We start from the raw sequence: 11,764 nt of genomic DNA on the forward strand, positions 1-11,764 counted from the left end.
AACATTTTTGAGCACTAGCAAGGTTATCGAATATAGGCTCAAACGGACTGCTTGCCAGTCAAGTGCAGGGATAAACGTAGCCAATTTCTAAACATGTCAGGGATTAGCAGGTCCATTAGCACACCTGTAAGAGGTTTTCATGTGAAGGCCATTTGGTGGAATGCCCAACTCACAGGTACAAAATTCCCAACAGGCCGCTTCTTGACAGCGGCAAATTGACACTTGGCGCGCATCCCGGCAACGCGCGCACGCGCACGCGCACGCACGTACGCGTGCTCCACGTCAGGTCGGGCCCGGAAAACAATTAATGCGCCGCGCCAAGCAGCGACTCATTTCAACACGCTTCCTTCGCCGGCCTCTCTGAAACAACAACGAGCGACGGGCTCTCAACTGTCATGTTGAAGGCCTTCAAAAGTCACCGTGAGGACGCGTGGAAAGAAAAGCAGTTGGAGCGCAAGCATTTTTATTGAAGTTGGGGGTGGGGGGGGGGCAAAATAGCTGAAAATGATTTGAAGCTAGCAAGTCAAGTGTGAGAGTTTGGTCAATGACGTAATGAAGATGATGTCGGCATTTACATGAAGGAGCAACTAAAATAAGACGGATTCGCGAATGTGCTTCTTTGACATATTGCGTAACGGAGAAACACTGCCACCTTGAGGAATATAAGAGAACATAAGAGGGAAATGTGAAATATGTCATTCAAATGTGGGCATTTGTAGACGTGCTGATTGAACTGAAAAGTTTTCAAATGGAAAGTGCGGAAGAGGACATTTTGTTGTTGTTGAATGTCTCCTTTTAAATGGTTGAACGTGGGAAAATGTGAAATTGTCTGAAAATGGGAATTTTGGCGATGATGGCCTGATTTAATTTCATTCATCCCCAATAAGATTTAAAAGGTTGATACATGACCACAGAACCTGTTTTTAGCCGGTTTGAACCCCACAGAGCCAAGAGTTGATCGCAGAAGCGCTATTTGGGCTGTGCCGCCAGGTTGAAATGATACATTAACTGTCACATTAGTGTCAAAATAAAACTCGATCACTAATTGCTTAGCAAGTCGAATATTATCGAGTAACCATTTTGATGCGGTTTTTAAATTTTGAGGTGCCCCCAAAATATTTTGGGGTTATGTTTTCATCATATTTTTCAAAATTAAAAAAAAATGCTCAACACACTTGATGGGTTAATCCATTTTATCCCTGAGCAGAAATCTTGAAAAAAAATTTGAATTCCAAATTGTTAACGGGAACCTGCAACGGTTGAACCGACACTAATGTATTCTTCTGAGCTTTTCAACTAGTTTTTGTTTTCTTTGTTTTGAGGAAGACTGCTATTGAAATTGGACAACTCGTTGGAATTTCGTGGCTAATTAAAACATCGGAAAGTCCAATTGCAGAAGGCTCTTAAACAAAATGAAACTATTTGCTGCATGTGTGAGAGGAATTTATTTCAGACAGAATTCATTATTATTATTATTAATATTCACACTTCTATACAATATGCCATTAAATCCGGAGGTCATTGTAATACTTAGAACACCAAAAGTCAACCATTTCAAAGACAACCTATTAAAGTACATCGTGTATAAAACAGATGACGTGAGGAGAGACATTAGGCAGCCGTTCAAGCTTTTCGCCAACAGTAAAAAGTGGGCTGCATTTGCCTTATTTCAAGACTGATCACTTTATCATACAAGCGCTGAGAGAGAGCCCACTTTGCATGTTAGTTTGGACATGATTTCATACGGACTAGAGTTCATAGCAGTGACACTGATAAGACAAAAAGATCACAACGCAAAAGACACTCGAAAATGAAAAAAAAAAAAAAAAGGTTCAACGTTTACCCACCCGGTAGCAAAGCTGGTCACCGCTCCCTCGGTGACGCTCTTTCTTTTTTTTTCTCCACGCATCAATCATACGCGCACGCACACAAATACCTATACACAAGATAAAAACCGATATATTTAAATTTCAATATTAATGATATTACTGGATTCCACGATAAAAGGCAAACGAGAAGAAGAGACAGCATTCAAATAAACAGAAGGGCAAATTCCCCTAAAAATCCTTCCCCCAAAGAATTCTTCTTCATCTTCAGCTCGACTGGCCTGCTGTGGCCCCGAGGCCACACAGCATGTTCCCTTTTGAAGCCGACGAAGCCGGCCGGCCCTTTTCCTTCCTTCAAAGTTTTTCTTTTTTCCCCCCATGCCCAGCTGCCTCTTTTCCGTTGGTCCGAACAAAGAAACAAAAATTTCATGGCACAGATGCCACCGGTGCTGAGGCAGAAACGTGGGATGAAGAAGATGGCACAGGTTCTGTATGCTCCTCTGACAGAGAGAAAATAACATCCATGGAGGAGGAGAAGGAGGAGGAGGAGGAAAAACACCACACACTTGCCATTAAACTGGTTAAGTGCATTAAGGGGTTAACAGTGTTCAGTCAGAGCTGGGGATCCACAAAAGCATCCAGGCTCTACTCCGGTGAGTGTGTATGCGTATGTGTGTGTGTGTGTGAGTGTGAGTGTCTGTGTCCGCCAGTTCAGTGAGGACACAAAGATGTCGATGTTTGGAGAAGTGTTTTTGCGTGGATACGTTGGCACAAAAAAAAAAAAAAAAAGCCGCCGACAGGACGAAACAAAAACAAAAACATCAACTAGACTTCCAGTGATTTAGTCCACCGCTGACAGAATGGCCGGCAATCGGAGGACGCACGCGTGTGTGTGTGTGTGTGTACGTGTATGTGTGTAGCTATAGATATATATGTATTTATATAATGGTGTAGGGGAAGGATGGTTTCCTTACAAGAGGAGACAGCAATTGCTCTCTGTGGTTTTTTCTCTGTTTCTTTGACCTAAAAAAGAAAGCAGAGACAATTAAAAGTGAGATTGGGGATCAAGAAGACAATTCGGGAAGTGCTCGGGTTGGATAGAACTATGGATAGATATTTTATTCGTACCGCACGGGAAATTAAATTGTTTCATCAGCAGTAGATTCCCACTGGGACTCTCACGAGGCGCGGGATTGGTTCCCGGCGTGAGCTCGACCAACGAGCGCACGAGTGGATTTATCCCGTGAGCCGATTGGCTATCCCTTGTCGCCAGTCTCATCCAAGTTAATAAACGATGGTCCCCATTAACCTCGCAAAATGAGGGATTACTGTATTAAGATGTTGCATGTCAACATAATGACTATATTATATGATGATAGATACTGAGGAGCAGAAAATGTTTGCACAAGTTTACGAGCACATTACAATTCAGGTCATCTCATGCGTGCTAAAGCGGTTCAACGCGCAATTGGACCGATTTTGAGCTCGCTTCCTCCGTTGATTTGGTTGTGGCAAGTGCTTAAAACGTCAGCATATCATCAGTGTTAGGCAGAAATACCAAATACATATTTTTCATCAATCAATACTCTATAATAAAATAAAATAAAATCCATTTCAGCCGGGGGTGCCAGTCATAAATGTTCAGTATTTAAAATGGCAAATCTGTTTTGCTTTTCAATGAGAGTATATGCCGTCCCTCCTCAAGTGACGGCATCGCCGATGGGATGAGATCAGGTTGAACCGAGGATACGAGGACCCAGGAGGGTGCAAATAAGGAAATGAGATCAAGTCAAGAGCAGCAGGGAGAAGTTGCTTGACGACACCGTGTAACCTGGGAATTAAATCCAGCGCGGCGCCGCTGACGTGCAGCACATTTTGTGTGCTTACCATGAGAGTTGGGCTCTGGAAGCGTCTCCCTGGCAACCAGGTGCATGACGGTGGTTCGGCCCGGAGGCAACTTCAGCGCTGGAAGAAACGCAGAGCGATTTTACAATCTTTCAGCTAATGATGAGGAAAAAACGGCCGAGGAGAAAACAGTACATGGTCTTTTAGTCTAAATTGAAGTCTCACCTCCGAGGGTCACGTTGCCGTGAAGGAAGCGTCCTTGGAAGATGAGGCGCAGTATGCTGGGGCTGCTCACCTGCTCCTCCTCCCATCCTGGATGGCAAACACAAACAGAGAGAAATCGTGAGGTCGTCACTCTTGCCGGCTCTGGCAAGTCCACCGCAACTCGGCTCATAGTGCCACCGCTCAAAAAGGCTTAAAGTTCATTTTAGCGACCGTAGTGCAAAAGGTACAACAACACTCAACAGTTGGATACTAAAACGTTGAGCGAAGGAGAAATTAAGTACACCTGTAAAGGTGACAGTTTATTTTAGATGAAGTCTGAATTTTCACTCAACAGCCGAATGAATAACCCTCAATTTTGAAAAGCAGTGTATACAAGTGTACATCCAGAGAAGGTAACTGGCTAAACATTGACGCTTAAACCTAAACCTGAAAGTACATTTCACCAAGATGTCGCTCTCACACACAAACACACACCTGTGCATCCGGGTGGCAAACACAGAGCTTTTTCGCCTGGCATAACTCCCAAAAATAAAAATAAAAATTCAGGGTTAGCTGATATGACCAATGCAAACAAGAACTGTCACAATCTTGGTAGCCTGTTAGCGTCATTTGCAAATGAGCCTGGCTTTCCATGGACTGTCACGGTTTCAATTTAGCGCATGGTCAATCACTTTTCTGCCACCCGGAAGTATCCTGGTAGGCATCCCTTGCAATCAATCACAAAAACGGTCAAGTACAAATGCTGCTCACCCGTGGGCCAGTTTTCAAACACGTGCTTGGCGATGTCCGTGGCCGAGTCGTTTGGAGAGAAGGTGAAGTCCTGCGTTTTCCCGCTGACCAGGATGAGGCGGAGGTGCACCTGAGACATGAAAACAACAAAAACATCAATATTACATCTCGGGAATCCATCCCCGGTCCAAGCGGTGCACCTCCTCGAACCTCGGCTGGCACGAGGGGACACGAGGGGGGCCGCGAGGAGACGGGCATTCCGCTCTCATGAGAATTCGACCCGCAGCCGATCTCCACCCTTCAGACGGCGCGCCCAAGTGAGCGGCATTTGCCAGACGCCATCAGAAAGGAGGGGCGGGGCCAGAGGGGCGACCAGCTCCCACGCATCCGGCCATCCGTCTGTCCGTCTATCGGTCTAATGCGCTAACCGCAGGTGTCCCAGACAGCTCTGGCCCATGTTATTAAATTTGCATGGCCAGTGCGTAGCAAAGAAGTTGGAATGGTGGGGGGGTGCACGTGTGCTTGAGAAAGGGGGGGGGGGATACCACGAAGCAACATGCTGGAACAAAGAACTAAAAATAGAACGAGGACTCCTACTTTAAATGTTTTAATATACGCAAGGGGAGTTCGAAAAGACTTCAAGGTAATATAAATCCAAAACATGGAAATTACATACAAACATTTTGCAATACGCATCAAAAGGAAGAAAACCTTTTGAGGCTGACTTCACAAGAGCAACTAAAACAGATCACGTGACCAATCAACCCACGCTTACTCCAACGCTTACGTTCATGTCACATGTGGATTGAGCATAAATCCATCAGAGAAAAGTAAGATAAGACACGATATTTAAATGTAATTTGCTTGCATCGTCGTTTTGTGCTGCACCTGATCTGCTATAAAAATTGGAATTATTATTTCAACTGTATTGCCGTTCCACAGGAGGACACCTGCTTAAAAACCTCACCAAATGCGGTGAAAAGATTTTTCCGCAGGTCTGAGACAAAAGGATGACACTTTGAGGTGATTTATTTGTTGTGTCAAATAAAAAAAATGCAAAAAGCACCCTCGTGTTAAAATGCGCCTACTTGCGCGCCGTTTGTGAACGTCAAGAAAGCGGCGAGGTGAGAAGAACAAAGAGACTTAACCACGAGGTGTGACGTCGAGGCAGGGCAATCCCGCTCTCTGATCTGTTTACAAATACGACGCCCCACCCCTCGCCCCTCCCCCTTCTGAACCGAATAACCTCAAAGTGGGGTTACATAGCCATGTCATATTAACAAGCCACCCCTCCCCGTCTCAAATAAAAACAACCTCCAATCTGCCCCGTTTCCCGTGGCAACATCTTGCAACGCCAGCGTCCTTGAGGTTCTCCAATCCAAAGGCTCGCACATCAAATCCTTCAAACGCTGTTAGAAATGACTTTTTTTTTTTCTGATCATGATAATGAGGGGCTAGCGGGGCTCTCAAAGGCTTAGCCGCTCTTGATAGCTTTACATTTTCCTAAAAAAACACCAGCAACCCAGCTAATGCTCCAGGGAATACATCTACAGAGTCACGCTTATGGATTTATCGTTCAGGATTCATGCACCTTTTACGAGAAATTGGACTGTTTTTAGTGCGCCAAATACGACAAATCTTCTTGATCATATTTTAATGTAGTTACATGAATGCAATTATGCTAAAAAAAAAAAATCTCTATTTGTCTTTTTACACAAACCAGTTTTTATAATTATTTTAAATATACTAACATTCATTTTCATAATTTAGTTCAAGCCCTTGAACAGCTACATAAAAAAAAAAAAAAAAAAAAAACAATTCAACACAGACTGACCTTGCCAAGGAGATGAAAACAAAATTAAATGTTCATTTTTTAATGAGCCATACAACGTTAAAGTAAGCATGCCTGTTCTGGACAAAAAAAAAAAATTAATTCCTCACATTGAAAATGATTTAAGAAAGCAATATATTTTCTTTTATTCTAACAACATTCAAATTTAATATAAATAAATTATGCAGTTTACCACGCAAAAGTTGTTCAAGTTCTTATTAGAGACAGCTAACAAACGTTCTTTTTATTAACACGCATGTGCGTATGCGACATCGTGAGCTTGCTTATTTATTTAGCCACTCAACACTCGCCAGGAGAGAAATACTTTTCAAGTGACACAAAGCTATCTTTTGCATCGATCTGCGCGTGTTGCCAATTCAGGAGCAGGGCGCACGGCAGTCAGGATTTACCGCCGGCCGGGGTACAATCAATGGCCGTCCCAACCTTAAAAGGAAAGTAGGGCAATGTTTTAACTGAGATTAGACAGATGGCGTTCACGCGGGCAGCAGTCACTGTCTCGGCTAAGTGTTTACGAACATTGGTTAATCCGTTACCCTGGACACACGTCCACCCGCACGTCCATGCACACCTACCTATACTCGGGCCAAAAACGGATTCAAATTGAGGGGACGATAATAATGTAATATATTATTCAGCTTTTAAAACATAGCGGCCAATTTAATGTGTAGCCGGACTCTGGAAAGAAAATCATACACGCTAAACGGAACCAGAAATTAAATCAGTTCCGTTTATGGTGTCTGTCAGCCAGGAGGAGTGGCCTATAAGGTTAAAAATTCACATTTATAATATCGTTTGTTTTCACAATAGAGTCCTGATTTTTCATTATGGCTTTTGAGGTCTGCACAATAAATATTTTCAAATGACATTCCAGTTAATCTTATTACCTGCTAATTTATCTTACATCATAAGGAAAGCGCTTTGTTTGGGCTTTATCTGTTGTGAAATGTGCTATAAAAATAAAATTGTATTGTATTGTTTAAAAAAAAAAAATAATAAATTCAGCGTTGCGGACAATACAGTTGGCCGCTGTAAATAAAGTGCTTTTAGCTCATATAACTGCGGGTTATATTATAAAAGGAAAACAATTGTTCATTTGTTATATCATATTTGTAGTGTTTAATCAAATCCTTGCTAGAGGTTCGTGGAATTGACCGGAAAAAAATGTATCCACAAAATTTGGTAGCGAGTCCTCAAATGAAGTCGCTGATTCGAAAACTTTAGAGAGTTACAGATGATATAGAAAAATAGACAAACGGATAGAGAGCAAGCTAGAAAGTTTTTTTTTTTTCCTCCATAGTTTTATCATCTTATGGAAAGACGCCAGTCTCATTTCCAATCAAGAAAACACTTGCTGGTTGAATAAAAGTAACTAAGTGAAATCTTGCCAATGGTATGAAGAATTTGGGGCGTGACTGTAGCTTTCTACACGTAACGCCCAAAGATGCCACAAAATGGAGTAGGAATTGGTGTCAAGGAAGTATGCTGAGGAGTTTTTTGCATGTCGGGGAGGAGCCAAGTTTAGTTGGGGTTGTTAGAAGAATTTGTGGGGAGACTGACTGGCTGTCGGAAGTTGTCACTCAAAACAAGTCAAAATCTTGATGGCACATCTTGAGTGGCGGCAGTAGTGTTTTTTTACGGAGTTTCACTTTGTTGCCGTAATTCGCCACACCACAACTGATGACACAGAACACATGTCCTTGAAATAATCACAACTTGGGGAGTTTTCTGAAGCGGAGCCATGATTGAACGTTAGCTGAGCCCTGAGCAACTGTAACAGAATTTTCAGGCGATAGAATTGGCAAAATGGCCGCCCCGTGAGATGGCTAAAAACGGGTGGATTTTACTGCTTAATTCATATTCCACAAGCGCAACATTAATCAGAATGTCATGTTTCGACTAGAACAAATTCCGGTAAAGAAAATGTTTGGGTTGTCTTTGCCTTTAATTAAATGTTTTTCTTCTGCTAAATTTGAGGTAAATTGGTCAATTCACAGAGACAATTTTTGTACCCACTGATGAGCAGGTGGCTTGATGTTACTTTGACCCTCCATGGTGGTTTTAGATGTTCTGTTGGTTCCAAGCTACTTTCATGAATATTATTAACTATAAATGCCTCGAAATTGTGTTATATTTATTCCGTACTATGCATTTCAAGAACTTCTTGTATAAATTACACCATATGGAAGGCGCTTTGTTACAGCTCCAGCTGTTGTGAAATGCACAATATAAATGAAGTTGCATTGCATAATCATTTGAAACTATCATTGAGTATGAAGTGGGCATGAGTAGATATGCGCACATAAATTTGGGTGAGGATCAATTACGTTTTTTTGGATGTAGAGTTTTTCTTGCACCTTGCCTTTCGGAGGCTCAGGCTGGCTGCATTCACAGGTAAGTGTCGGGTTTTTTTTCTCTTTTCTTGAAGGAAGAACATGAGACCTGACGGCGTTCAGAGTGGTAATTGAATTGTGGTAATACTTGACAAAGCTGTGCAGCAATTTAATAGCAACACACCAGAAAACAAGACACAAATGAACAGTTCCACATTACTGCACATGTTACGTCATAGTAATCACGTGAACTGCTCAAAACTCGCCAAGACGGCGACGTGCAGGTTGTCATTATTTTTATACTTAATCAAATAAGAAGAATTTTGATTTTTACAGTGAATCAGAGGACACTAGATATTTGCACTTTAACTGATTATACACGCTGCCTATTTGTAGAAACGAAATTAAATTTTTAGTGGCGATTAACATGATTGCCGTTGGATGCAGTCACCTGGCCTGGACCCCGAAATAGGAAGTGATGTTGAGCGGCTGATTGTCGAATTATTCCAAGCTATAAAAGTGTACATTGATTATTTTGACGGCAATACAATTCTGTATCGGTAATGCACATTCAGATATGCTGCACATATATGCTGCCATTTGCCTTGCTCAAATGACAGAATGGTTTGTTTGCAATGACAACATCCGAGAACGCTTCGACTTTTTTTTTTCCACCGCGTGACGTCATGCTGATAAAAGAAAATGTGCGAAACGTTGATCAATGGGTGCAAATTGCGATGTATTTACAATGCAAGCAAAATGTACAAACACGAGAAAGGCTGACTGACCATGTCTAGGTCCCGGTGGGTGCTCATGGCTCAGCGAGGAGACGAGGCAGGGTAGCCGAAGCAGAGAAGGAGCAGGACGGGTGTGCTTCAGCTGCAGCAGACGGGGCCAGAGCCCTGGCACAAACAACACGACGACGTTTTTACAAGCTTGTCCAAGCACCGCAAGTGTACGGCATCGCTTAAGTGGGCAGCGGCGTCGTAACATCGAGCATTTGCTTTTCCCATATTTGACATTAATACGCCAGAGTTCCTGGCAAAATCTAGCCCATCGAAGTGAGGGGAAGGAAGGAAGAAGGTTGGGGGGTGGCGGTGGGTATTCGGCTAATGTTAGCATTAGCTTACGCAAAACCAGCCGCCGCTGGCTATTAGGAAGCTAAGTGGCTCAGTGCAAAATGCACGTCGTCCATTTGCTTAATGTCGAGCTCACCTGCATTTGACGACGACGGTCGAAATGCGCACTCAACAGCGTGGAAAAATCATCGAGTGGTGTTTTTCTGACGGGGTGAAATATCGAGCGCAGATGGACAAGGCTGAATGTGAAGCTCGTCGGCTAATGGTCGGGAAGACGCCGGATGTCAGCTGATTGTAAACACACAAAACAGGCGCAAGGCATGCTGGGAGATGACGTTTATGGGCGATGACTGTTCATTCAAATTGACGTGCTGTTCAATAATTAGTAATGATGGCAAACCGGTTTAACTAAAACAATGATACACTTTCATCGAATAAAAAATTAGCTAAAAAAAAAACTATCGAGCGGAATGTGGGTCAATGTAATGTAACAATTTTATTTTGAATGTGCATAAAGAACAGAAACATAAAACTATAATAAAGTAACTAATGAAAAATAAAAAAAAACATAATTGAAAATATGATCATTTTTCATCGAAAACATATAAGGAATGTTATAAGAGTTTGGTTTTTTTTGCTTAAGTATTTGGGAGGGTTCAAATTTCAGTTAATTTTATTTGTTTCCCAATGCATTTCAATGGCCGTCGATTAAACGCAGATTTTCACTATCTGCGGCCGGCCCTGGCCTTCCTCCCCGGCAATAGTGGGGGTCTGCTCCAAACCGTATTCTAATATGTAATAACAAAAAATATTCAATTGAAAGTAAAAAGTATGTTGCATTTGAACAAAACTGTCCAGTAAAAAAAAAAAACAACAACCATAAAGTTTCTTATAAACTTGTAACAGACACCAACATATTTTCTGATTTCTCATATCATCTGTCAATTGAGTTGACATTTAATATACTGTACATGTATCTCAAACTGGCACAACCCCTCAAACTCTGCAGTAGAAGATTCTTGTCGAAAATAATCCAGTTTATGTACTAATTCAACTCCCTTACTTCAGTAAAAGTAAAAAAACTACAGACTCTGGTGTACATAAGTAATAAATTATCATTCATTTCTATTACATACAATAGCCACATTAATAACTTGTCAGAACAAAGAAAGAACAAACTTAACAGGAAAATAAAAGAATACACCTTACCTATGTGTCTCCCCCGCCCTGATCAGACAAAAGAATCATTTACCACAAGAAGCTAAAAAGCTCAACCACGGTTGACTCATTGTTGACAAATGTAACTGTAGCCTGTTTAGACTAAGAAAGAGGTTTGAAGTCAAAGATGTTTTCAAATATAGGGAGGAAAATCAAAAAGTTGTTAGAAGAGATATACTCAAGAACAGATACCCGAAAAAATGTACTTGAATAGCGCGACAAAGTATTTGTACTTCCTTGCACTGGTATTTAGGATTGCGCTGTCGCTCTTACACCTTTTAAATGTTGTATGAGTTAATTTATAATTTTATTACAACTTGGGAAATGAACTAGTGATGTATTTAAAAATGTTTCTTGGTTAAAAAAAAGTCAATTTGGAAGCTTTGCGTTGTGTAAATATGCATTTTTGGAGCGCTTTTTCCTGACACATCAATGACATTAAGTCATGGGGAAACTTCAAGTGAGTAAAGATCGAAATTCCAATAATGATTCTTTATTTAACATTGTGGTTGTCGTTCAACTAATGCTCATTTTGTTTTGATCTGTCTGTCCATTTGTTGGTTATTCATATTAACCATCAAAAGTTAATGAAAGCACACATGTGGAAAAAAAAGTGTGCTCTCTGCATCTCATCCTACTGTACGAGAAATGCTGGAGAAA

The 11,764-nt window shown here is 41.6% G+C and overlaps 1 protein-coding gene across 1 annotated transcript; it reads right to left on the reverse strand.

Annotated features, from left to right (window-relative positions):
• Positions 1-1,430: 1,430 nt before the first annotated feature.
• On the reverse strand, positions 1,431-10,195 carry ubl3b (ubiquitin-like 3b). The gene is made up of 6 exons (XM_088295066.1): positions 10,023-10,195; positions 9,596-9,709; positions 4,647-4,755; positions 3,897-3,983; positions 3,714-3,791; positions 1,431-2,849 (listed from the first exon to the last, which is right to left on the reverse strand). Exons 2-6 carry the CDS (start codon positions 9,620-9,622, stop codon positions 2,797-2,799), a joined length of 354 nt encoding a protein of 117 aa, XP_088151192.1. The 5' UTR covers positions 9,623-9,709; positions 10,023-10,195; the 3' UTR covers positions 1,431-2,796.
• Between the last annotated feature and the right edge of the window lie 1,569 nt (positions 10,196-11,764).

Source organism: Idiotropiscis lumnitzeri, chromosome 4, assembly GCF_059441095.1.
Source record: "Idiotropiscis lumnitzeri isolate Australia: NSW breed Sydney's pygmy pipehorse chromosome 4, RoL_Ilum_1.0, whole genome shotgun sequence".
Lineage (NCBI taxonomy): Eukaryota > Metazoa > Chordata > Actinopteri > Syngnathiformes > Syngnathidae > Idiotropiscis > Idiotropiscis lumnitzeri.

Bases quoted from the DNA above. Each gene is read 5' to 3' on its own strand.
- ubl3b (XM_088295066.1), bottom strand. From the start codon at position 9,622: ATGAGCACCCACCGGGACCTAGACATG. The intron at 4,756-9,595 runs GTCAGTCAGCCT...TTCATGTCTCAG, and splicing joins CCCACCGGGACCTAGACATG to GTGCACCTCCGCCTCATCCT. The intron at 3,792-3,896 runs GTGAGACTTCAA...CGTTTCTTCCAG, and splicing joins CGGCAACGTGACCCTCGGAG to CGCTGAAGTTGCCTCCGGGC.